This window comes from Gigantopelta aegis, chromosome 15 (genome assembly GCF_016097555.1).
Source record: "Gigantopelta aegis isolate Gae_Host chromosome 15, Gae_host_genome, whole genome shotgun sequence".
Lineage (NCBI taxonomy): Eukaryota > Metazoa > Mollusca > Gastropoda > Neomphalida > Peltospiridae > Gigantopelta > Gigantopelta aegis.
In genome coordinates this window covers 36,391,504-36,419,479 of record NC_054713.1, presented here as the reverse complement: position 1 = coordinate 36,419,479, position 27,976 = coordinate 36,391,504, and the positions used below count along the sequence as shown (strand labels likewise).

The window sequence follows — 27,976 nt, the reverse complement described above, 5'->3', positions numbered from 1 at the left end:
AATAGTAAGAGATACAAATAATATTTGAGATAACTGGTTCATACACTGTATTCTAATAATCGAAACGTAAAAATAAAAACACACGTAGGCTTAATAATTTCACACACACATACACACACACACACACACACACACACACACACACACACCATTTTGAAAAACATTACAGTGGCGGATCCAGAAAATCCATTGGGGGTGTGGGTGGGGGCAATGGCATGTGGGAGGACGCCATAAATGTGCCCGAAGGGATTTCTCGGATTCTTCAACGTAAAATCGAAACAAATTAGTTGGGAGGAAAGCCTTGGATCCGCCACTGCATTGGGATGAAACATCTTGTACTTAATTGATGACTGCCCCTCGTATATATAACCATCTGTTGTATCTCAGAAAGGTCCATGTTATTGTATTCCCGACTAGAAAGACAAACCGATTTAGCATACAGGGAATCTTGGAACACCTCGAAGTTTGAGTGCAGGATACAATATCACCCCTGCTCCTAAATCCACGCCTGGTTCTAACAAAGCACATATTTTATACATCAATGTTTATACTATATCGAATATCACCATCGCCCCCAAACCCGGACTTTGATATAGCAGTCGTGGGGCACTGGCTGGGACGGGGAAAATCCAAACGGGGAAGGTTAGATTTTATGACTCCAAGCACATTAGGCGAGCGCTTTACCGATTGAGTGACCCCCACCCCACCCCCACACCACCCCAGTGAAACAAATAGCCACGATAGCAACAAGAAACCAAAACACACAACAACAACAAACTGATATTCATAATGGGGACAATCTTTTAGCCCAATCCCAACTGAATTAGCCATGCCCCCCCCCCCACCCAATTTTTATTGGGGGGCCAACCCACTAATGGGGGGCAACCCACACTATATATGTATGTATGATTTTACAAAATTTAATACAGTAAAAAAAGAAAAAAGGTCTGATTTGGGGCATTGTCCCCGTGCCCCCCCCCCCCCGCCTTGCTACGACACTGACCCCACCCCCACCCCCACCCCCTCCATTCACACCTCTTGTTTTTCTAACCACATTTTATATTTGCCTGTCGCCCCACAGCAAATGTGAAAGACAGTGAGGGTGCCCACCCTCATCCCCACCCACCCACTCCCACTGTGCGTGCACCCAACCCACTTCCACTCCCACCCACCCCAACACTCCCGGCTATGCTAATTCCCATCCCTGCGCTACTCCCTTCGAGACGGTTTACAGGATGCGTTGTGCCGTGAAATATTTACGGAGTAAAAACAGATGCAGCTCCGATTGGTAGAAAAATGTGACACTGATAATTTTGCTAAATAGTACCGGCCTCAGTGGCGCAGTGCTTAAGCCACCGGACTACAGACTGGTAGGTACTAGGTTCGCAGCCCGGTAACGGCTCCCATCCAGAGCGAGTTCTTAAGGGCACAGTGGGTAGGTGTAAGGCCACTATAACCTCTTCTCTCTCACTAACCACTAACCAAATAACAACTAACCCACTGTCCTGGACACACAGCCCAGATAGCTGAGGTATGTGCACAGGACAGCGTGCTTGAACCTTAATTGGATATAAGCACGAAAATAAGTTGAAATGAAATGAATGCTAAATACTACATGTATATATTATCTATTCCCAATACATTAACATACTTTGATTTAGTATACAGTTGTTATGCACGATACTACACTGTAGGTTGAAACCAGTACAGAGTAAATATTTAAAAAAAAATAACCCCAACAACATGGAAGTGTGATTTTCAGTAAAATTGTTAGTTGGTAATAGAAACAATTCTTTAAATCTCTTAAAATGCCAGTGACACCAAATTTTCTTATAGGCAGATTAAAATTAGTGTGAGGTGCCCCAGTTTTAATGTGTGTACTGCCATGTTAAGCTGACACGCTTATGTCAGTTGTATTACAAAATGTTAGCTTTGTCGACACTGGTAATTAATTTGGTCCATTTTAGTCAATAAGAAATTTTTTCTTTAAAGCTCGCTAATATTTTAACAAAAAGTACTAACAGATGCGAAACGGTGACTATGAATTTGGCACCAACTCTTAACAACAGCTTCTTATTAAAGATGCAAATGCCATATTTCGCTATTTTAATATTTGTAATATATTTGTTAAATGGACTAAATTGTGTTTGTAGCTACTAGCTATTTTAAAACGTTTTCGGCATATAAAATATATTTACATTATAGCAGTACAAGTTACACTTTCTTGCTAAGAATACGAATATCTTTGTAACCAATGCATTTCTGGACATCGTAGTATCTCAATATCCATTTTTCGATGGAAAAAAAAAAAGAGAGAAAAAATCAACGACCAAACGATATTTGAAATAATTCGGCCAAAGGTCAATCCAAATGTATCTATCCGTATAATGCTTTACATTTAAATAATGTTTAAAAGCAGGGAAAAGCAGGATGTGTGTTTTGTTTGTGATTTTTTTTTTTTTTTTTTTTTTTTGGGGGGGGGGGGGGGGGGGACAAACTGAAGTCTTTCTGGGCTGAAAACTCAGGATAGTCCCTTTAACAGTATTCGATACCACACTCCCATAATAGTTACATTGTTAATTCTAGACTATAACAATTCCATGTGCTGGCATTCGGCCTCAACAGTGGCTTCAATCAAACAATGTTTCTGTGTTCAGTCTGTCAAGGTCATAGTCTTAAAGGTACTATGTCAAAGTTGCGATAATGGTGGCTTCCGCCAAAGATATTTATTAATTTTGGCTTTGAAACATAAAGTTTATACCTTCAGCTATATGCCTATAAAAAAGTTACAATCAAATAATTCTATTTACTAGTAGAAAAAAATATATTTAAAAACAGAAATCTTAAAAGAGTGTCAAACACATTAGCTAATGACGTCACTGTTTTATGTGTACACATTCAACACACAATTCTTTGTGGTCAGCTGACAAAAGAAACAAAGATGGCGGCTATGCTATATTTAGCTAACTATTATTCGGGAAACACCTCTTGTCGTCCAGTGCACGACGATTTAAAATTATTATTCTAGAGTTAATTATGGAAATAGTATCATGAGTGGGATTGATTAATTTGTTATTTATTACAAATAAATGTAAAAATTACGAAATATTGTGTAGTTTCAACTTTGACATAGGACCTTTAAAACGTCTTATCTAATCTTAACGTATCTTCCGCGGACACTGGCATCTAGAAATGGTTGAACTAACAAGGAACTAGTTGGCAGTGTCCAAATGGCATAACGCTAGGAAGCGTTCGCTTCAACTGAACGCAGGTTGTAGTTAGTTATTCAGCATCACTGCAGCACCCTGTGCTTAACCTGTAGATCACTATCATTTTTAATATAAAATATATGTGTGTGTGTGTGTGTGTGTGTGTGTGTGTAGAAAAATGGAATTGTCGCATGCGATTTTCGGTATTCCGTGCTTTATTTTGACTTTTATGACGGAATATTGGAAGAATTGTTTTACTATTCCGTTTCAAAATTTACTATTTGCGGAATAGCGGAATAGCGTAAAATTCTACCCCTGGGTGGCAGCGGTGTGATAGTGATCTAAAGATTACTTTTCAAAACAATCTAAAGGTTATTTCAAAACTAAAATTGGTAAATACTTTTCGCAATGAAGCCACCATTACGAAGCTTTAAACAAGAGATCCCTTATTTATGATGTTAGTCCTGTTTAAGGGTCTGTTGGATGTTTGATTTCAGCATTGAAACATGCTGGAAGATGGACGTAATATCGGATAACAGCAGCATCCCGATAATCAACGTGAGCATGATGATGCCGAGGTATCCAGTAACCTAGAAACAAGAAAAACATGTGATTGTTTTATGGAGTTAAAGTTTATTTTGTTTAATGACATCACTAGAGCACATTGGTGTATTAATCATTGGCGTTTGGACGTTAGACATTTGTCATTCTTGCACATAGCCTCACATACATTTTCTTTCCATTAGTAATTGATCCTTGATCCTTTATATGTGCCTTTCCGCAGGCAGGACAGCACATATCACGGCCTTTAAACACTCAATGTGTATAGTGCCTCAATGAAAATGTTTCGTACACACACGCTGGAAACTGTGCGTATTGATATGGTTCGTGGCACGGCGGCCGCATAAATAGTCTTGTCAGATAATTTTAGTATTTGTATGCTCCCAAATAACGTTATAAAAGCCAAAATGTGATTGGTCGATACCTTATTATTTACAGACGAAATGTTAGCTGGGCATGGGAGTTAACGCAATGCTGTTAGATCTACTGGTAGACCGGCAGAGCTAATTTTAATCAGATTGTGTGATTTACTAAAACATTGAGTGAAATTTTATTTTAGATGTGTTGTAGGATAAATAGAATTCGCTACTCGTGTTTTTTTAGTAAGGTCTCCACGAGTACTCGAGTACTCGAGCACGGGTCGAGTCTAGCAAGACGCGAGTCCGCTCACAGGACTTTAGTACCCGTGCAACAGAGAGCACTCTCATTTTTTTATTTTTTTTATTATTATTATTTTTCACATCATTTTGCCATATTATGTTTCCCGCCATTTACATTATAGGGCCATGAGACATAGAGGGAAAAAAGTCGAAAGTGTTGAATGCAATTCATACAATGGCATGATTTGGCATCCATGCTCAGCGTTGGAATTAAAGGGACATTCCTGAGTTTGCTGCAATTTTTAAGATGTTATCGACTAACAGAGACTTTTTAACGATCGTAATTACATATGAAATATGCATAAAAATATTAGTGGCTCTATATTAAATGTGTTTCTGATCGTTCTAATATTTGTACTAGGTTAAATTTCATTTTATTTCCAAAAATATGATTTTTTCGTACGTACGAAATTATTTGAAGACAAAATCCAGTTTGGGCTTCTTACAAATATTAAGACGACCAGAAACACATTGAATATACAGACACTGATATTCTAAACAAGAAAATATATTTAATATGTAAGTTTAATCGTAGAAATATTTTATTAGTCGGAAATATCTTACAATGCAGCAAACTCAGGAATGTACCTTTAAGATGCATAATGCTAATTCACTTTATTCCTTAGTTTAATTATTTTTCAGTATCTAACGTCCACTCATGTGGTATATGTATGTGTTACCTGGGCCGACGTGCGTACGTCTGAGGCGCTTTCCTTCTTCATCTTCGTGGCGCTGAGTTGCTTTGTGTCAACGTTCAGCTCCTTTTTAATCTTCGCCACTTTCTGCTCTTTCACCTCTTCTTCGGTCTTGTTGTTCTGTGCCGGGTCTTCAGTCTTGCACCGACACATGCAGGTTTCTGATCTAGTCGGGGTTGGCGTCGTCACCGGCGGCACGGGCGCCATGGTGCTGCTTGACATCGTCGCGGTGATGGTGACGGTGGCGTCTGTGGGCATCGCGGTCGACCGGGAATCGGTCGGTGCGTTGGACGTATCCACAGCGGCGATGGCCGTTTCGGTCTGTGCGTAGGACGTTTCCACGGTGGCGGTGGCCGTTTCGGTCGGTGCGTTGGACGTATCCACCGCGGCGATGGCCGTTTCGGTCGGTGCGTAGGACGTTTCCACGGTGGCGGTGGCCATTTCGGTCGGTGCGTTGGACGTATCCACCGCGGCGATGGCCGTTTCGGTCGGTGCGTAGGACGTTTCCACGGTGGCGGTGGCCGTTTCGGTCGGTGCGTTGGACGTATCCACCGCGGCGATGGCCGTTTCGGTAGGTGCGTAGGACGTTTCCACCGCGGCGATGGCCGTTTCGGTCGTTGCCGTGACGTCGGGAGAAATGGACGCTTCCACCGATGACGTCATTTCCATGGAGACGCTGTCGATGGAACTGGCGCTCATTTCCGAAACGGTGGATGATGGTAGGATTTCCGAAGACGATTCAACTGGGGGAAAAAAGAAGGGTTTTTTGTTTGTTTTTTGGTCAACATTACAGACATGTAACAAATTTAACGTAATTTGAAGAAGCAAAACAATTCGTCAAACTGTTTATTAAACTTAAAAAATTGCAGAAATTGTCAGTTATTTTCTAAAAATGTCAATTATTACACAAAATTATTTCGCCAAAATAAAATAAAATTCGCCAACTGTCTTCAAAATTCGCAATTGGCGAATTTGGCGAGTGCCAAAGCTAGCCCTGATTGGAACGTACATGAAAAATTTGCAAAAAGTTTGTTTTGTTTAACGACACCACTAGAGCACATCGATTTATTAATCATCAGCTATTAGATGTCAAACATTTGGTAATTTTTAGTCTTAGGTCTCACTACACAGTTGACTTCCGGGTGAGAGTTCATTGATGACGGTCCACTATAGTTCCTAATTATTGGGACACAAGTTATGGTTCACATATTCACTTCTAGGAAATGGTGAAGAATTAATACAATATGTAGGCCTATGTTTAATGGTAAGCCTTCTGGCTGTATTTCCCCCATGTTATTTTGTAATATTGTGCATTGACCTTTTGGGACATGGGTGTATAGCGCAAGAGACAACCGGAGTGAATTGGTTAATGAACCACCTGTTAGGACCAGTACTACAGCCAAATGCGGTCATAAAGCAAAAAACTGAGACGGAGATGTTCTCAATTTTGGAGTGAAAATAAATGCTTATGCAATGTATGTTCGCAATTGTGTATGTTGTTAGTGCCAACGAGAACCCGTTCTATTGGTAATCTTCATTTGAAGTTCGGTAATTTAACATGGGTTTCAATGTCAGATGACGTGTGTAGTGAGATCTTGGAGAGGAAACCGCTACATTCTTTTTCCCATTTTAGTAGCAAGGGATCTCATAGATAACACATACCATGGCCTTTGATATACCAGTCATGGTGCACTGGTTGGGACGAAACATGGGTCAATGGGCCCACACACGGAACTCATTCATTTCAACTTATGTTCGTGCTTATATCCAATTAAGATTCAAGCACGCTGTCCTGGTCACACACCTCAGCTATCTGAGCTGTCTGTCCAGGACAGTGAGTTAGTTGTTAATTGTTAGTCGTTAGTGAGAGAGAAAAGGGTGTAGTGGTCTTACACCTATCCATTGAGTCGTTAAAACTCGCTCTGGGTGGGAGCCGGTACCGGGCTGCGAAGCCTGTACCTACCAGCCTTATGTCCGATGGCTTAACCACGACATCACCGAGGCCGGTTAAAGAGCGCTACTCAGTGGATTTTGTCCTAAGGTTACACATCACCATTAAGTACTCCATACAGTTCAATATAATTTCTATGTCAGAATATATTCTGTGAAAAATACAACACTGTCGAGAGGGTCATGTGACTACTAATTTTAGAGAGTGCTCTCAACTGTCAAGTACACGCAGTGTAAAAGATCAACAATGGTCGACCACGAAATGTTTCTGTTAATGACCCCTATGCCTGACCACCGCCTCGTGTTGCTGTTATACAAGTGGCACCATACCACTTGAACAGTTGTTGTCAGTTAGTACTACATAATAACAAGTAACTTCAAACAAATGGATTATTTAACTATTACAGAGGGCATTCTGCGTGTAATCATCAAAGAAAGATTTCAAAAAGCATATCAGATTTTTTTAAAGGAACTATTTTCTAAACCGGACTATATTAAGCTCCTACAACAAGTAATGATACGCCAAATGGTGGTGTGTTGCCCTAAGCAACGCGACCTTCTTGTTAGAGAACCAGGTTTCGTCTACCCATACTCACCGATTAGTTCATAGTTCGCCCGCAATGCAAATCCATTAACTTCTGCGGTTTTTCCTGAAAATACATAGACGGTATTAGATTTTTGAAAATCCAGACAACCACTTCCTCTTTTTTTTTTAAAAAGCAAAGAAAAAGAAAAGAAAAAAAAAGAAGTACAAGAACAACCATTTGAAACAATAAAACACAACATGCATATATGGTTAAGTTAAAAAGCATTCTTTTTATGGATGCCTTAATAGCTCAGAACGTATCGTGGCAAGTCTGCAAGTTGAGGGCGATTCGGTGCCATACGTTCGAGTCCCAGTAATGGCACGGGACAATTTGTGAGGCCAGAAAGGAGTTATTTATCTCCTGCGCCAGTGCGTTAATATCTATGTATACTACTCAAAAGAATTTAAGGGTCAGACGATATTTTCGACATTATTTTCTGAATGTCAATTATATTAGCTAGACCATAATGTCACGCATGGTATTGTTCCATTTTGACGAAAGTGGGTCTAAGCAACCCATAAATGAATTAAAATCCACTGTCATTGACACTGTCGACTAGTTCTAATGGCGAAAACATGCTTACATTTGCACGTAAATTAGGGCGAAAGCGAAAGGTCTGCTAAGTGCCCATAACTTACTTTTTCACAAAGCGCTTCATTTGCACGCTTTGCATGTGTATTCCATGTTCCCAATGCTGAATTTCCGTATAATTGGAGCTTGCGTTCGTGTACGGTGCACACTCCAAATTCGACAATGGTACGACGTCAACTGACTATCGAAGATCGAGGAAGGGCTATTGCTTGGCTTCAGGATGGCAATACGCAAAGAAATGTTGCTCTGAGACTTGGTGTCAGTCAGAGTGTCGTTGGCCGACTGTGACAACGGTACCAAGCAACGAATTCTGTTCGAAATCGTCCACGTTCGGGAAGACCCCGAAGCACTACAAATAGAGAGGACCGCTACATTACCAATATGGCTCTACGTCAACGCACAATCACTGCACGCCGATTACGTGACAATCTGCGGACTGCGACTGGAACTCGAGTGTCTGATCAAACCATACGCAATCGTCTGAGAGCCAATAATCTACGCTGCCGTCGCCAGGCTGTTCGACCACCACTCCTACCACGTCACAGAACGGCCAGATGTCACTGGTGCACACTTCATCTGCGGTGGCAACGTGTTCAGTGGGGTCGAGTGATGTTCACTGATGAGTCCAGGTTTAGTCTCCAGTTCAACGACGGTCGGGTTCGTGTCTACAGACGTCCTGGGGAGCGCTTCGCTGACGTTAACGTTAGACAACGTCACCGGTCCGGTGGTGGCAGCGTCATGGTGTGGGGCGGCATCTCTATCCATCACAGGACCCCCCCCTCTATGTGGTGGATGGCAATCCGAAGGGAATCCGCTATCTGAATGAGATTATCCGGCCGTTGGTTCGCCCAGGCCTTCAGCAGATTGGCGGCGGGGCAGTTCTGCAGGATGACAATGCCAGAGTGGTAACGGACTTTCTCAGACAACAAGGTATCGCAAGGATGCATTGGCCAGCATATTCGCCTGACTTGGCCCCAATAGAGACCGCCTGGGACGAATTAGGCAGGAGAGTTCGGGATAACCATGCCCCTCCGGCCAACCTTCATGATCTGGGTCAACTTCTTATGGCAGAGTGGCAGGCCATTCCCCAAGAGTTCTTCAGACGTCTGATCAACAGCATGAGGCAACGATGTGTCGAGTGTATTCGCGCCAGGGGTGGATTCACACACTATTACACGAATGTTCTAATGTGTAAAAGCCATGTTTGACAACCTTCAACTTTGACAGCATGTCATGTGACTTTCTTGTATACAGTGACGTTTATTTGTGGTTTTTTTGTAAATATAGAACAATAAATTAAATTTTTGGTGTAATTTACATCATCAATAAAATACACTCTGAAACTTATTTGGTTATACATTTTTGACCCTTAAATTCTTTTGAGTAGTATGTATGTAACAGTCAACCTCGACATATGTACAATATATTTAGATATTCATACATCAGTACATATATACATACATGTATACATACATACATACATACATACATACATACATACATTTTTAACGAATGTTTTGGTGGTCTGGGAACTGTGGGGAATTCGGGGCCTAAGGTTCGGTTCTCAGCAACGGCATGAGACAATTTATGAGGATAAAAAGGATTTTTATCTCCCTGTGCCGTGTTTATATATGTGTATGTGCTGGTCAAACCCGATATTCATACATCTATACATACACACGAGAAAAAACACTAAGTAACTTAATAAACAAATAAAACGAAACAGAGCAAATCGAAATTGAAAAAACATTATATAAAAAAACAACCAAACAAAACAAAACAAAACTGTAAGCTTTTACAAATAAGAAAGCGCCCGTGATCGAACAATAAGTATAGAAAGCAACATTCCAATTAAATATTTACAAATAACATGACACCAGATGCGTTATAGAAAATTATTTGATCCGGGAGAAAGTTACACAGGGTCGTACCTAACCTAACACAAACGGGGTTGGCTGTATAAAAAGAATCAACAGCACAGTGATAGAAAGAAAGAAATGTTTTATTTAACGACGCACTCAACACATTTTATTTACGGTTATATGGCGTCAGACATATGGTTAAGGACCACACAGATTTTGAGAGGAAACCCGCTGTTTGGAAACTTCATGAGCTACTCTTTCCGATTAGCAGCAAGGGATCTTTTATTTGCACTTCCCACAGGCAGGATAGCACAAACCATGGCCTTGGTTGAACCAGTTATGGATCACTGGTCGATGCAAGTGGTTTACACCTACCCATTGAGCCTTGCGGAGCACTCACTCAGGGTTTGGAGTCGGTATCTGGATTAAAAATCCCATGCCTCGACTGGGATCCGAACCCAGTACCTACCAGCCTGTTGACCGATAGCACATTGATAGATACAGAGGGTATTATCTATAGATAGAGGATAATAAACGAGTTACCAGTTATTATCAAATTTATGTCCCGAGTGAAATAATTTTCAGTTGTCACGAGCTTTAGCGAGTTGACAAATGAAAATTATTTCACGAGGGACATAAATTTGATAATAACTGGTACCGAGTTTGTTATTCTATTTATTACCTCAGCTATTTTTTCTCTAAAAGCCTTTATTTTTGACGCACATGCACGAAGGCCAACCTGTATAGGAACGATGAAAACCACTTTACGCACTGTTCTGAGAATTACTATAACGTTGTAATTTAATCACGTTCATAGATAATTTTAAAAAACACAAGTTCTCTTTATTCTGCTTCCAAATCTATAATGAATTGCATTAAAATGACATTTTGTTATTAATTTAACACCAAAAACAGAGACCCGTAAAGGCAAACTCTTTAAACTACATGACGTCATTTTGTGTGTTTGTCAAATCGTGATGACGTCATATTTAGTACCGACAAAGTCATTGGTTTGTAAGCGTCAAATTGTCCAATAGTATTGTTCGTTAGACCAATGCAAAATATTTCTCACTGAGAAAATATGGAAAATATTTTCCCTGTTATGAGTGACCGCTGGGGTAATAAATTCTATTATTCAAGTAGTCAAAAGGGGCACTTTCAATATTTTTAAAAAGGCACCTTTTCGTATTTTTTTATGGGTGTAACAGACCCAGAGGCGGATCTAGGGGGCCCCAGGGGCCCACCACCCCACCCACCCACCCTAAATGTTGCGACAGTTATAATTTTTATTATATATTAATTTTAAATTTTTTTTACAATCCCCGCCAAACCTCCGGGCCTGTGCTACAAATGTTAAAACCTAGAACTTGCTTTTCCATAATGCACTGGTGTATCAGAGACGGGGTCACAGGGTCACAGGGTCCATGTTAAGTGCCCTTTTTCATTACTGGTTTTCTTCTACAACAGACCAGCCTTGGTGGCGTAGTGGTTAGGCCATCGGTCTACAGGCTGGTAGGTACTGGGTTCGGATCCCAGTCGAGGCATGGGATTTTTAATCCAGATACCGACTCCAAACCCTGAGTGAGTGCTCCGCAAGGCTCAATGGGTGGGTGTAAACCACTTGCACCGACCAATGATCCATAACTGGTTCAACAAAGGCCATGGTTTGTGCTATCCTGCCGGTGGGAAGCGCAAATAAAAGATCCCTTACTGCTAATCGGAAAGAGTAGCCCATGTAGTGGCGACAGCGGGTTTCCTCTCAAAATCTGTGTGGTCGTTAACCATATGTCTGACGCCATATAACCGTAAATAAAATGTGTTGAGTGCGTCGTTAAATAAAACATTTCTTTCTTTCTTCTACAACACTACATTGCCCTGAAAATGCGTCTCTGAGCTAGGGTATCCACGAGGACTCGCAGACTCGGGCACGAGTCGAGTCTAGTTAGATTCGAGTCCGTTCACAGGACTAGAGTATCGGTGAAAAGAAGAGTACTTTCATTTAATTATTTTTTTACGTCATTTTGCCATATGTTTGCCGCCGGTTACATTATAGGGCTATGAGCCATGGAGGGGAAAACAAAAGTCGAGTGTGTGGAAAGAAAGGAAGGAAGGAAATGTTTTATTTAACGACACACTCAACACATTTTATTTACGGTTATATGGCGTCGGACGAGTGTGTGGAATGCATACATTGGCATGATTTGACATCCATGTTCAGCACTGGAATTTAGATGCATAATGCAATTTTACTTTATTCCTTAGTCTCATTATCATCCAGAGCAAATGTCGGGTACTCGGGTCCGGGTCGAGTTTGACCCTCGAGTACTCGAGTCCAATATTTAGGACCCGTGGAGGCCCTACTCTAAGCATCTTTATTTCAAAAATGTCCGAGGAATATCTCCTGCAGAGTTCGCTCCCTCGGTTCATTTACTTTCGACAAACTCAAACTGCCTTCTTTTTTTTTAGATTCTGTGGTCCCCTCTTACAAAATCCTGGATCCGTCTCTGATCGTCAGTCATAACAACAGAATACATACAGAAATCAATAGAACAATTGTTGGATAGCTTTAACCCACTCACTCCCGTTTAATAATTTATACATCCGCGCTGAAACAAGCTTTGAGATAATATTCAAAGGATGGATTGGCGTTCATATATTAATCATAAAATGAGACTGAACAATGGACAAAAAATGAATGTGAGTCTAACATCATCTGCGCGTATATTATAAGTACTTGCACAAAGATTTTAAAATAATATTTAAAACACAACTAGGATAACATAAAGTGAGTTAACATAAAACACACCAACAACAAAAAAAAAAAAAATAATAATAATAATAATAATAATTAAAAAAAAAAAAAAAAAAAAAAGTGAGTTGTTGTTATGTGTTTCGGGGGGGGGGGGGTTGGTTCTTTTTTTGGGGGGGTAAAGACACCACTAGAGGGGAAACCCGCCACAATTTTCCTTTAGTAGCAAGGGATCTTTCATATGCACCATCCCACAGACAGGACAGCACATACCACGGGCTTTGACATACCTGTCGTGGTGCACTGACTAGAACGAGAAATGGCCCAATGGGCCCACCGACAGGGATCGATCCCAAATCGACCGCACATCAAGCGAGCGCTTTACCACTGAGCTACGTCCTTCCCCCTCTACTTAACATGAACAAAAAATATTAGATATCTGTGTTTGTAGCCTACTACTTGCAGGTCCACACTTAAGTAATTTATTAAACGATTTATATATTGTTAATAGTGAAACGGTACAGTTAGAGTGGTAAATATTAGATATCTGTGTTTGTAGCCTACTACTTGCAGGTCCACACTTAAGTAATTTATTAAACGATTTATATATTGTTAATAGTGAAACGGTACAGTTAGAGTGGTAAATATTAGATATCTGTGTTTGTAGCCTACTACTTGCAGGTCCACACTTAAGTAATTTATTAAACGATTTATATATTGTTAATAGTGAAACGGTACAGTTAGAGTGGTAAATATTAGATATCTGTGTTTGTAGCCTACTACTTGCAGGTCCACACTTAAGTAATTTATTAAACGATTTATATATTGTTAATAGTGAAACGGGTACAGTTAGCGAGTGGTAAATATTAGATATCTGTGTTTGTAGCCTTACTACTTGCAGGTCCACACTAAGTATTACACGAATTTATATTTGTTAATACGTGAAACGGGTACAGTTAAGAGTGGCTAAATATTAGATATCTGTGTTTGTAGCCTCCTTACTTCAGGGTCCACAGTTTATTTATTAACGATTTGATATATTGTTAATAGTGAAACGGTATAGTTAGAGTGGTAAATATTAGATATCTGTGTTTGTAGCCTACTACTTGCAGGTCCACACTTAAGTAATTTATTAAACGATTTATATATTGTTAATAGTGAAACGGTACAGTTAGAGTGGTAAATATCAGACTATACATTTTATTGAAGTTTTTAATTTAATAAACAGGGCCTTAGCTAACGGGAATGCAAGGGGAGGGGCCTCTTGCTCCCCCCTCTCAAAAAAGAAACAAAAACCCAACCCAGAATTACTGGTTATTAATACTGATGATTTAAGTATGTAACTTCCCTGAAATGGCTGCAAAATGGTATTTCATAGCCTCTAGATTTCAGTTTCCCGGGGCATGCCCCTGGACCCCAAATGACTTGAGCATTCTATGTTCGTTCGTAATAACAATTCATCTACCCCACCCCACTCCCATACAAAAAAATCCTAGCTACGGCCCTGATAAAGTATCAAAGAAATATTGACAAATACATATTGTCAGGAAAAGAAGATCAGTTTACAAGTGAAAAGGATAATTTACAACTTTAGTAATTTTAAGGGACATTCCTGAGTTTGCTGCATTGTAAGATGTTTCCGACTGATAAAATATTTCTACAATTAAACTTACATATTAAATATATTTTCTTGTTTAGAATATCAGTGTCTGTATATTCAATATGTTTCTGGTCGTCGTTAATATTTGTAAGAAGCCCAAACTGGATTTTGTCTTCAAATAATTTCGTACGTACGAAAAAATCATATTTTTGGAAATAAAATGATATTTAACCTAGTACAAAATATTAAAACGACCAGAAACACGTTTAATATACAGCCACTAATATCATATGCAAACAAAATATATTTGATATGTAATTACAATCGTTAAAAAGTCTCTGTTAGTCCACAACATCTTTCAACTTGCAGCAAACTCAGTCAAATAACACAAGTACTATTATAATTATTTGACACCTTTGAAACACTCGTCATTTGGTAGAAACTATTATTTCCTCCCGGGGCAGGACGTAGCCCAGTGGTAAAGCGTTCGCTTGATGCGCGGTCGGTCCAGGATCGATCCCCGTCGGTGGACCCATTGGGTTATTTCTCATTCCAGCCAGTGCTCCACAACTGGTGTAACAAAGGCCGTGGTATGTACTTTCCTGTTTGTGGGATGGTGCATATAAAAAATCCCTTGCTGCTGATCGAAAAAGAGTAGCCCATGAAGTGGCGACAGCGGGTTTCCTCTCTCAGTATCTGTGTGGTCCTTAACCATATGTCTGACGCCATATAACCGTAAATAAAATGTGTTGAGTGCGTCGTTAAATAAAACATGTCTTTCTTTCTTTCTTTTTTTCTTTCCTCCCCTTTATTGTTCCGCCCACCAAGTTCTGTCCCCTATCTTAATTCTTCATATTTTGTTCTTCATGAACTGTCCAAATGCAGAGAGCGTAATTGACATGTCGGTGTGTATATGTATGTAAATATACAAATATATGTCACATAATGTATATGTATATGTATATGTCTTTGTTTTCATTTAATTTTATTAACTGATTTTCGTGCTTATATCCAATTAAGGTTCCAGCACACTGCCCTGGGCACACACCCCGGCTATCTGGGCTGTCTGTCCAGGACAGTGGGTTAGTTGTCAGTGGTTAATGTGAGACAAGAGAGTGTAGTGGTCTTACACCTACCCACTGAGTTGTTAAAACTTGCTCTGGGTGGGAGCCCGTACCGGGCTGCGAACCCTGTACCTACCAGCCTTATGTCCGATGGCTTAACCAAGACACCACCGATGTCGGTTTTGTTTTTAAATGTATCATTGTTATTATTATTATTATTATTATTATTATATTTCCGTGTAATTATTAATACGCTCTATAGCCACGCCACCATGGATATTATAGTGTTGATCTGTGAAATGTGACAATTCACGAAATTGGAATATATGTTTTTAAAAAAAAAAAAGGAAAAGAAAATGAACAGAACACCAGAAATGTCAGAATTGAACAGAACAGAACAGATCTAAGCTGGACAGAGACAGAAGGACGTCCCAGAAAACTCCAGAATCGAGAAGACAGAATGGAACATCGTAGAAAATAAACGCAGAAAACTCCCAGAACAGAACAGAATGGAACATCGTAAAAAATAACTGAACAGAATCGGACATGGCTTATATAGTTATACACCCTATAAAGTCTTTCATCATATATCGTCACAAACGGTCCGCTTTTCCTGGGCATATTTGTTCTTGTTTTTGTTATTTTCTCTCTTTTTCATTTATTTATTTATTTATTGGTGGGGGCCACCGACATTTGGGACACCGTCTATGAGTCATGTCATGGGGTGACAGGAAAATATATAACGTGGTGAGGGGTAACGAGATGTGATTGGGAAGCATGCCCCCCCCCCCCCCACCAAACCACACACACTTGTTGTTACGCCCTACGACCCCCCCCCCCCCCCCACCCCCACGGACCTGAATATGCCAATTTACCTGTCGGGCCGAAGAAAGTGACGTTAGCTCTGGGGTAAGTGAGGTTTGATTCGATGGCCTCGAACCGCAGACATCTAACACGTAGCAATCCCAGTTCCAGCGCTTCTTCTCCCGCCTTCAAGAACTGGAAAGAAATTACACTAAATTACAGAATGAATGAATGAATGAATGAATGACAAGGTCGTACCCTCGGGGGGGGTGGGGGTGCAGGGGGGGGCAGTTGCCTCCCACCCACCCGAGAATCTCACTTTTTTATTTTTACTCCAGATTCTTTCTACATCCGAAAATGGTTACATTACCCTATATATATCAAAACTCGTGGCACCATGTTTCAATCGTTTCTCAATAGTGCAACAAATGGACACAGAACCCCCCCCCCCCCCCCACAAAAAAAAAAAAAAAAAAAAATTATTACTCATTATATCCTGATTGAAGTACTTGCGTCATTACTAACAAAATAAATCTTCCAACGACAACCTTCAAAACTTTCCCCGCCATTTTAAATTTGCTAAACTGAGGGAAGCAACTCGCCCTGCACATTAAGAAAAGTATTGACTTAATGTGCGTCATGCACTACCTTATTTATACCTGAAACGATGATAGATTGTATGTATCATGTCTATAAGTGAAGGATAAGGCTAGAGCGCCCTCTGTTTAAAAGACTGTCATTGTTTACCAAATCGCTGACACGTACAGTGACTAAAATAATGGTTAGTGAGAGAGAAGAGGGTGCAGTGGTCTTACACCTACCCAATGAGTCGTTAAAAGTCGCTCTGGGTGGGAGCCGGTACCGGGATGCGAATCTTGTACCTACCAGCCTTATGTTCAATGGCTTAACCACGACACCACCGAGGCCGGTAGATTTAGAAATCTTTGGGAACTTGGTTATCAGAGATTCAAAATTGACAGTTAAGTGCGCTCTAGCCCTATTCTTACATATAAACAGATTAGAGCTAGAGGACTCTCTCTCTCTCTCTCTCTCTCTCTCTCTCTCTCTCTCTCTCTCTCTCTCTCTCTCTCTCTCTCTCTCTCTCTCTCTATTATATATTAATTTTCACCCACCTCCAAACCTCCCCCAAGGTTCCCTTGGTATTCCGTCTCATGTAATTGGGGCCCCCTAAATGGATTTTCTAGATCCGCCACTTCTCTGTCTCTCTCTTTCTCTCCTCATCCTTCCTCTCTCCCCTCCACCCTCTCTCTCTCCTCCCTGGTCTCCCCCCCACCCTCTCTCTCTTCTCTCTCCTCTCGCTCTCTCTCTTCTCTCTCTCTCTCTCTCTCTCTCTCTCTCTCTCTCTCTCTCTCTCTCTCTTTCTCTCTCTAAATAATATGCTTGAAACCAAATAACCATAGTTCAAAATGTTCGTTCGGAAGGAAGGAAATGTTTAATTTAATGATGCACTCAACACATTTTATTTACGATTATATGGACCACACAGATATTGAGAGAGGAAACCTGTTGTCGCCACTTCATGGGCTACTCTTTTCGATTAGCAGCAAGGGGTATTTTATATGCACCATCTCACAGACACTGTCAGGGTAGTACATACCACGGCCTTTGATATGCCAGTCATGGTGCACTGGCTGGAACGAGAAATAGTCCAATGGGCCCACCGACGGGGATCGATCCCAGACCGATCGCGCATCGAGAGAACGCTTTACCACTGGGCTATGTCCCGACCCAAAAATCTTTGGATGACTGAAGTGTCAACAAGCAAACATTCCTTTCCTTTCCTTACCTTGTTTATGCCCCACATCGTGTCGTTAAACGAATCCCACTCGCTTTCGGGTTTACCACATTCCACGGTATACGTCAGACGATATCTTGGGACCTGGTCAGGCCCTGTCATGTTGAAGTATATACTGGTTAGCGTACACTCCTCCTCCTCGGTTATCTGGACGGAGCTTATGTAAGTGGTGGAGGGAAAGGAAACCTACAAAAACAAGATGGCTGATATACATTCGGGAACATTCGGAACACTTCGGCTGATTACGGATTCTCGATTTCGCTAGATATTATGTGAATACTCCGACTCCTCTCCCAAAGTAGGCCTGTTCACTGATGAAAGCGGAACCTTTCATGGCTCATTTCCGACATAACCGGATGTTTTTACACAAAATTGTAGTACTTAGTTTTACAGTTACCCCAGTAACAAAAATTCAAGGGCATGGCCACCTGACATTTTGGTACTTGATAAAACAAAATTTATTACCCAAATAAAACTCTTCTTTTTTTCCTTCTTTTTTTTTGTACAGCAAATATTGTCACATTTATTACCAATGGACGGATTGGTAGTATTAACTGCGCTATCAAAAGTCTGGAACTTTGACCCAACCGGGTTTGGTTTAACGCTACCTATAAGTAGAGCCGGTTTAAGGATCTGCGGGGCCTGTAGCACTAATAACAGCGGGTCCCCTTTCCATGATATATATTTTACAACCCCCTCAGGGAGAGGGGAAAAATGACCTGGGTAAAATGAATGTAAACATCACCGCGGGGCACGTGCTACATGTGCTACTAGGATAAACCGGCTCTGCCTATAAGCTCGCCGCGGTGAGACGGTGTCTGTTTTGCCTGTGCCACTGCGCGTGGTTTCGCGTGCTCAACTTGGGGAGTCTTCCATTTTGTTGTGTTTGTCAACGAAATGGAGTTTTCTGCTGCGATGTATACGGCCATTGGGAGTGATTTTGACAGGATGCACCACCAGGGTGGATTCTATTTTTTAAGCAAGATTTCTTGCCTCCACGTTATTTTTCCGGCTGATTTTAGTTGACTCGTCCGTGGACTCGTATGACGGCCATTCAACAACACGCCGCGATTGTCCGCGATTGTCCGCGTATCGTCTCTACCTATCCACTCAGCACTGGAATATTGACGGCCCCACTCTAACAAGAAATAGGAAGCGGAGTCTTCCCACACTACTTTTTTTTTTAATAGACTTTAGGTACGATTTCGTATCCTCCGGAGCCGGGCCCGTCCGCACCACTTTAGCAACCATGACAAATGACTACACTCGTGTCATTTCAACTTATTCTCATGCTTATATCAAACTGAGGTTCAAGCACGCTGTCCTGCACGCACACCTCGGCTATCTGGGCTGTTTGTCCAGGACAGTGGGTTAGTTGTTAGTGGTTAATGAGAGAGAGAGAGAGAGAGAGAGAGAGAGAGAGAGAGAGAGAGAGAGAGAGAGAGAGAGAGAGAGAGAGAGAGAGAGGAGGGTGTAGTGGCCTTACACCTACCCATTGAGCCATTAAGAATTCGCTCTAGGTTGGAGCCGGTAACGGGCTGCGAACTCTGTACCTACCAGCGTTTAGTCCGATGGCTTAACCACTGCGCCACCGAGGCCGGTACACTCATGTCTGATTTGATAATGTGCATACGGATCCGGCTTCTCCTGGATTTAGATTTATATGTGCACCTTAACGAGACGACACACGTGGACATACAGTTGGGACTTTAAACTTTTAGGTCTTCGTTCAAAATGTGTATGTCAAATTCTTTGCCCCCTCAGTATTAAATAGTCTTCTGATTGTAAAGGTTTTCTTGACGGGATGCAGCCCATTTTGTCCCTACCGGATGTGCACCTTAAAACGAGGTCATACACGTGGACATACAGATCGGACTTTAAACTTTTAGGTCTTCGCTCAAAATGTGTATGTCAAATTCTTTGACCCCTCAGTATTAAATAGTCTTCTGATTGTAAGGGGGGGGGGGGGGGGGTTGACGGGATGCAGCCCATTTTGTCCCTACCGGGTGTGCACCTTAAAACGAGGTCATACACGTGGACATACAGATCGGACTTTAAACTTTTAGGTCTTCGCTCAAAATGTGTATGTCAAATTCTTTGCCCCTCAGTATTAAATAGTCTTCTGATTGTAAGGGGGGGGGGGGGGGTTGACGGGATGCAGCCCCATTTTGTCCCTACCGGATGTGCACCTTAAAACGAGGCCATACACGTGGACATACAGATCGGACTTTAAACTTTTAGGTCTTCGTTCAAAATGTGTTCTATATTTTTTGGATTGACCTTTACAAATGCTTCAAATTATATACATTTTCTGCCGAGCAGTTAATTTATTAATTTATTATTTATTGTAAATATAAATGTATCTTTAAGACAAGTTAAGTTGTTTGATTTTTCTCTCTCATATGTATATTACATGAAAAAAATTAAACAACTCCATCTAAATAATATATATATATATAATTGAGGTCCTTTAGGGTTTTTTTTTCACAAAATTTTATTCAAAAAAACTTGTTCTTAGATCGCTATGAACAGCCCCTACCCCTACCCCTACCCGTACCCCTCCCCCTCTTGTTTTAGGTGCAAACGATCGTGTTTCCGTCTCGTTTCTCTTACTCTGCCTCTGTCTGCCTTCCTCTCTTTTAAATATTGTTAGATAAATATCCTTTTTTCTCATGTCCTGGGCGGAATTTCACAAAACATCGTAAGCCTAGTTTTGCACGTAAACGTAAATCTTCGACTAAACCACATTTTCTTACTATTATAGTACAACAAATATAGTTAAAGTACAGCACCAGGATTCGAATTTCACCACGGCACCGACAGCAATTGCCGTAGGTGCCTTCCTTACTTGCCGTTATGCCCCTAAAATCTTACGCTGTCAACTGCAAGAAAAATGCCGCGCTGCCTTGCTTGGTTTCCCACCGTGCCTCATCAAAACCTATACTAGCTCTGCCATTTACCTTTCGACTGACCATTCAAAAATTGCGCCAAATTTCCTTTCTCTTTGGCATTAATTGCTCCATTCAAAATTCCATAGCACCACCACCACCCCCACCCGCCTGCCAACGACTTGATCGGGCTGCTGGTGCTCCCTTGCACCTGCCAGTGCAGGCGGTCCCTCCTCTCCCCTCCCCCCACCTTTCCTGTCATGGACGGAGAAGCCGGTCAAGGCCGGTTCTTGTGCTCACGGCAGGCGTGCGCTACAACAGCTTGTTCTGAATGTGCACGTAAAACGTTATGACATGGCATGACATGACCGTGCCCTTCGAATTTTTAAATTTTATTATTATTTATAAATGACACAAAATGTAACATGAAAAATCACATCTAGCGAAGTCGGGCTGCTTGTTGACACACGAAGTGACAGCTCAGTTATACCAGGATGTAAAACGAAATGTGTTAAAATGCCCATAAGAACATTATTTACAGCAGTTTAAGTTGACGACAGTTATAAATATATTCTTTGTGACTTGCACATTAGTGATTTTAAATATCATATTAACCAATAAATATATTTTCGACTTGGCAATATGATTGGGACGTTGCGGTCACGAACAAGCCTCATTCTGTCCGAGTGGCAGTCTTCCTACCGGCGGTGCAGGAAGGACGAAGTAGTCTTGTGAGGTACCCGCATATTTGATGCATTCATTTACATATATTTTAACTCTCTAGTGCCCAAGTACTCAAAATAAATTCCAAAAATTATCATATTCATTCAACTTACAGGTTTTAGTGTACATTGAACCCTTCCATGTTGATTTTTTAATTTTCATAAATTTGTATATACATGTACTTTTAATAATGTAACATATCTGGTACATTAGGCATATAAGGAACATGCACCATATATGCTACATGTTAATAACCTTTGTAAAATACATTATTATGGCATATATCTGTATCAAGGAGTCCAGGACCATCCTATCTAATTAAAATTAGCTCCACTGTTACATGTGGATCTAACAGCAGCCCGTTGGAGCTCATGTCCACCAATCAAAACCTTACTTGCAGAATCATGCCAGTGATTTGAAAATAATTTGAAAATATTCCGAATTATCCTGAGAGTATACGATATGTTTCATGTGAATTACGAATGCCATTTAGACCAGTAGAACTAATTTTAATCAGATTGCTATCAACACTGCGTAGTCTCCAATGTCCAGGTTACATTTTGTCTGTAAATAATAATTTAAATATTGACCAATCACACTTCGCCTTTTATAACGTTATTTGGGAGCATACAAATTCTAAAAATATCGGGCGAGTCTATTTTAGTGGCCGCAGTACAGCGAACCATACCAATACGTACGGGATGGGTTATCAGTCTTCAATTTTACATTAAAAATTATTTATTTATTTATAAACAAAACAAAAAAAAACTAAATCAGACTTCAGTTTTACATTACAAATTATTTATTTTATAAAATAAAACATGTTTTAAGGCATTCGTAATTCACAAGAAACATGTTGTATACCCTCAGGATAATTCGGAATGTTATCAAATTATTTTTAAAATCACTGGCATGATTCTGCAAGTAAGGTTTTGATTGGTGGACATGAGCTCCAACTGGCTGCTGTAAGATCCACATGTAATAGTGGAGCTAATTTTAATTAGATTGAAGACCATCATGTGAAATATTTTTTATCTCAGAAACTTGATAGAAAGTAAGTTGCCGTCAATGGACATTCCTGAGTTTGCTGCACTTTTTAAGATGTTATCGACTAACAGAGACTTTTTAACAATTGTAATTACATATCAAATATATTTTTCTGCATAAAATATTAGTGGCTGTATATTAAACGTGTTTCTGATCGTTCTAATATAAGTACTAGGTTAAATTTAATTTTATTTCCTAAAAAAAGATTTTTTCGTACGTACGTACAAAATCCACTTTAGGTTTCTTAGAAATATCAAGACGACCAGAAACACATTGAATATATAGACACTGATATTCTAAACAAGAAAATATATTTAACATGTAAGATTAATCGTAGAAATATTTTATTAGTCAGAAACGTCTTACAATGCAGCAAACTCAGGAATGTCCCTTTCATGCCCCTCTTTTGAAAGAAAAGTTTGCCTTCATGCCCCTCTTTTGAAAGAAAAGTTTGCCTTCGTGCCCCTCTTTTGAAGGAAAAGTTTGCCTTCATGCCCCTCTTTTGAAGGAAAAGTTTGCCTTCATGCCCCTCTTTTGAAGGAAAAGTTTGCCTTCATGCCCCTCTTTTGAAAGAAAAGTTTGCCTTCATGCCCCTCTTTTGAAGGAAAAGTTTGCCTTCATGCCCCTCTTTTGAAGGAAAAGTTTGCCTTCATGCCCCTCTTTTGAAAGAAAAGTTTGCCTTCATGCCCCTCTTTGAAAGAAAAGTTTACCTTCATGCCCCTCTTTTGAAAGAAAAGTTTGCCTTCATGCCCCTCTTTTGAAGGAAAAGTTTGCCTTCATGCCCCTCTTTTGAAAGAAAAGTTTGCCTTCATGCCCCTCTTTTGAAAGAAAAGTTTGCCTTCATGCCCCTCTTTTGAAAGAAAAGTTTGCCTTCATGCCCCTCTTTTGAAGGAAAAGTTTGCCTTCATGCCCCTCTTTTGAAAGAAAAGTTTGCCTTCGTGCCCCTCTTTTGAAGGAAAAGTTTGCCTTCATGCCCCTCTTTGAAAGAAAAGTTTGCCTTTATGCCCCTCTTTGAAAGAAAAGTTTGCCTTCATGCCCCTCTTTTGAAAGAAAAGTTTGCCTTCGTGCCCCTCTTTTGAAAGAAAAGTTTGCCTTCATGCCCCTCTTTTGAAGGAAAAGTTTGCCTTCATGCCCCTATTTTGAAGGAAAAGTTTGCCTTCATGCCCCTCTTTGAAAGAAAAGTTTGCCTTTATGCCCCTCTTTTGAAAGAAAAGTTTGCCATCGTGCCCCTCTTTTGAAGGAAAAGTTTGCCTTCATGCCCCTCTTTTGAAAGAAAAGTTTGCCTTCATGCCCCTCTTTTGAAAGAAAAGTTTGCCTTCATGCCCCTCTTTTGAAAGAAAAGTTTGCCTTCATGCCCCTCTTTTGAAGGAAAAGTTTGCCTTCATGCCCCTCTTTTGAAAGAAAAGTTTGCCTTCGTGCCCCTCTTTTGAAGGAAAAGTTTGCCTTCATGCCCCTCTTTGAAAGAAAAGTTTGCCTTTATGCCCCTCTTTGAAAGAAAAGTTTGCCTTCATGCCCCTCTTTTGAAAGAAAAGTTTGCCTTCGTGCCCCTCTTTTGAAAGAAAAGTTTGCCTTCATGCCCCTCTTTTGAAGGAAAAGTTTGCCTTCATGCTCCTATTTTGAAGGAAAAGTTTGCCTTCATGCCCCTCTTTGAAAGAAAAGTTTGCCTTTATGCCCCTCTTTTGAAAGAAAAGTTTGCCATCGTGCCCCTCTTTTGAAGGAAAAGTTTGCCATCGTGCCCCTCCAACTTGCCTTGGTGCCCTAATTTTTGTTATTAAACCGAAGGCAACACTTGCCGTAACCCTCAGAAATTGAAATTCGACCCCTGCACCACGTATGTCATTTTCTGTTGTCCTTAAAATGCTCCATCTTCTGTAATGGTGTAATTTTCTGCGTGAAATAGATGTCAAACACGTGTAAATGTATGACCGGTATAACTGCTAGTCGCAGACGTAAACTTACGATGTTTTGTGAGATAGGCCCCTGCATTCTATTTTGTGAATAGGTCGGGGGAGAGGGGGGGGGGCGGGGGGGGGTGCGGGGGGGGGTGTGCGAGGGGGGGGGTCGGGGAGGGCGAGGATGAACATTTTTCACGTAGGCTATAATATTTTTTACAATCCAAAATAAGGCCATTTATATACTTGTTCGGGAAAAACAAATTAAGATAAAAGGGTCCGTTAGGTTCATATTCGACCCCCATAACACTTCCACCCCAATCCCACCCTGAACAGGTCCATACCATGATGCGGCCGTGGGTTCTTACCAGATGTGATATGTTGTTTTCTGCCATGGTAAACTCTGAGACACTCTTAACGTCGTCGTACGGTAGAGTACTCACATATGTCTTGAAAGCTTGTAATTCTGCAATAAAGTTAAACTTTGCTTTGTTTAACGACACCACTAGAGCACAATGACTAGTTAATCGTCGACTACTGGATGTAAAAAAAAGAGGGTAATTCTGACATTAATTCATGAGAGGAAAGTAAGATACCATTAAAGCACATTGATTAAGTAATCATAGCTTATGAGAGAGAGAGAGAGAGAGAGAGAGAGAGAGAGAGAGAGAGAGAGAGAGAGAGAGAGAGAGAGAGAGAGACAGAGAGAGAGAGAGAGAGAGAGAGAGAGATTGAAAGAGACACAGAGCGAGCGAGAGAAGAAAGCGAGAGAGATAGACAGACAGACAGAGACAGAGACAAAGAGTAGAAAGATGTCTTAACTGAATTCTGGGCACGTAGCCATAAATGAGACAGTTTCTTTGTTTGACTGTTTTGGGGATTTTTTGTTTTTTGTTTTTGTTCGAGTTTGGGGTTTTTTTCAAAATAAGTTTTGTTTTTGTCCCGTGTAACAAGAACAAAGTTATGGTTGGCGGCCTTTAATCATTGCTTTACATTACATATTGTCCATTATTTTAACATACAGTTTTTCATATGTTATACATGCAATTACTCTAACGGACCGGCATCAGTGGCGTCGTGGTTAGGCCATCGGTCTACAGGCTGGTATGTACTGGGTTCGGATCCCAGTCGAGGCATGGGATTTTTAATCCAGATACCGACTCCAAACCCTGAGTGAGTGCTCCGCAAGGCTCATTGGGTAGGTGTAAACCACTTGCACCGACTAGTGATCCATAACTGGTTTAACAAAGGCCATGGTTTGTGCTATCCTGCCTGTGGGAAGCGCAAATAAAAGATCCCTTGCTGCTAATCGGAAAGAGTAGCCCATGTAGTGGCGACAGCGGGTTTCCTCTCAAAATCTGTGTGGTCCTTAACCATATGTCTGACGCCATATAACCGTAAATAAAATGAGTTGAGTGCGTCGTTAAATAAAACATTTCTTTCTTTCTTTTACTCTAACGGATGTACATATTTGTATAATACGAAAAATAATTTCTTTATGTGTGATATGATCAATTAAAAATCAAAACTTTAAAAAGAAGAATACAAAAACACTTACACCACTAGAGCACATTGATTTATTAATCATCGGCTATTGGGTGTCTAACATTGGTAATTTTGACATACAGTCTTAGGAAAGCCGCTACATTTGTTTTATTAGTAGCAATAAGGTATCTTTTATATGCACCATCACACAGACAGGAATCAAGGATAGCATTTATTCATTTCAACTTATTTTCGTTCTTATATCCAATTAAGGTTCAAGCACGCTGTCCCTGGCACACACCTCAGCTATCTGGGCGGTCTGTCCAGGACAGTGAGTTAGTTGTTAGTGGTTAGTAAGAGAGAAGAGGGTGTAGTGGTCTTACATTTACGCACTGAGTCGTTAAAACTCGCTCTGAGTGGGAGCCGGTACCGGGCTGCGAACCCTGTACCTACCAGCCTTATATCCGATGGCTTAACCACGACACTACCGAGGCTGGTCAAGGATAGCACATACCACGGCCTTTGATATACCAGTCGTGGGGCACTGGTTGGGAAGGAGTGGAAATTCAAACAGAGAATGGAACCACTGGTGTGGTTCGATCCTATGACGCAAGCACCTCAGGCGACCGCTATACCGACTGAACTTCCATATAGAATAAACTTACCATCCTTGTTGTAAACTGCGTAGCTGGACTTATTCTCATGACCGCAAAACTGGTTAGAATCACGGTCACACAGAAACTGACAGTTCGATTCATCGATAAAGGATGGACTCCCTAAGTTGCAGTAGCACTTGTTTGTCTGCAAAAAGAAAAAGGAGAAAGGAATACGGACGGAAGTCATAAGGGCCTGTACGACCGCCTTTATTTTGGTTTTGTTTTATTTTGTTTTACTTTTAGTTTTAGTTTTAGTTTGTTTTGTTTTGTTGTTGTTGTTTTTTTAGTTTGGTTTAGGTTTGTTTTGTTTTTGTTTTGTTTTGTTTTTGTTTAGTTTTTTAGTTGTTGTTTTTTTTTTGGGGGGGGGGGGGTTGTGGGGTTTTTTTTTTTTTTTTTTTGCTTTTTTTTTTTTCGGTTTTTTTTTTTTTTTTTTTTAATTTTTTTTTTTTATGTTTGTTTAATTTATGTTTTTGTTTTTTTTAGTTTAGTCTTTACTTTAGTTTTTAGTTTAGTTTTTAGTTTAGGTTTGTTTTGTTTTGTTTTTGTTTTTGTTTTTGTTTTATTTTATTTGTTTGTTGTTTTTTTGTGTTTTTTTGTTTGTGTTTTTTTCTTCTTTTTTTCTGGTTTGTTTAGTTTTTAGTTTAGTTTTTAGTTTAGGTTGTTTTGGGTTTTTTGTTGCCTATGTTTAAAGTCAGGAGTCTTGTATATCAAAGCCATCGAACCACATTACATTAATATTATGTCCCCCACCCCATTGCAAAACCTCACCCCACTGCAAAACCTCACCCCATTGCAAAACCCCACCCCACTGTAAAACCCCACCCCATTGCAAAACCCTACCCCATTGCAAAACCCCACCCCATTGCAAAACCCCAGATTTGCCCCTGCAACATTTTGTTTAACGATGCTTCAGCACATTTTAATTGACGACAATTTGGAAAGGAAAGGACTATGTTTTGTAACGACACTACTTAACACTTTTAGCGTTCTAGTCTAGTAGCTTATATCGAAATATACTTGAATTATTTAAAGTGTGAGAAACTAAATGTGAACATTTGCGTACTGGGTTTTAACTACTTTTCATATAAAAGCAGGACACAGCGAGTCACTCGTGATTGAGGCTGCCATCTTGATTTTT

General features: G+C 40.4%; 1 protein-coding gene across 1 annotated transcript in view; it reads right to left on the bottom strand.

The window, feature by feature from the left end:
* Window positions 1-1,506: 1,506 nt before the first annotated feature.
* Window positions 1,507-27,976, bottom strand: part of LOC121390422 — a 67,074-nt gene continuing 40,604 nt past the window's right edge. The window contains exons 6-12 of the mRNA XM_041522231.1: window positions 26,848-26,983; window positions 25,066-25,163; window positions 18,139-18,333; window positions 16,403-16,526; window positions 7,671-7,724; window positions 5,110-5,867; window positions 1,507-3,799 (exon numbers count right to left, since the gene is read on the bottom strand). Of these exons, the coding sequence (XP_041378165.1) occupies window positions 3,668-3,799; window positions 5,110-5,867; window positions 7,671-7,724; window positions 16,403-16,526; window positions 18,139-18,333; window positions 25,066-25,163; window positions 26,848-26,983 (1,497 nt within the window). The 3' untranslated portion in view covers window positions 1,507-3,667. The remainder of the gene's footprint in view (window positions 3,800-5,109; window positions 5,868-7,670; window positions 7,725-16,402; window positions 16,527-18,138; window positions 18,334-25,065; window positions 25,164-26,847; window positions 26,984-27,976) is intronic.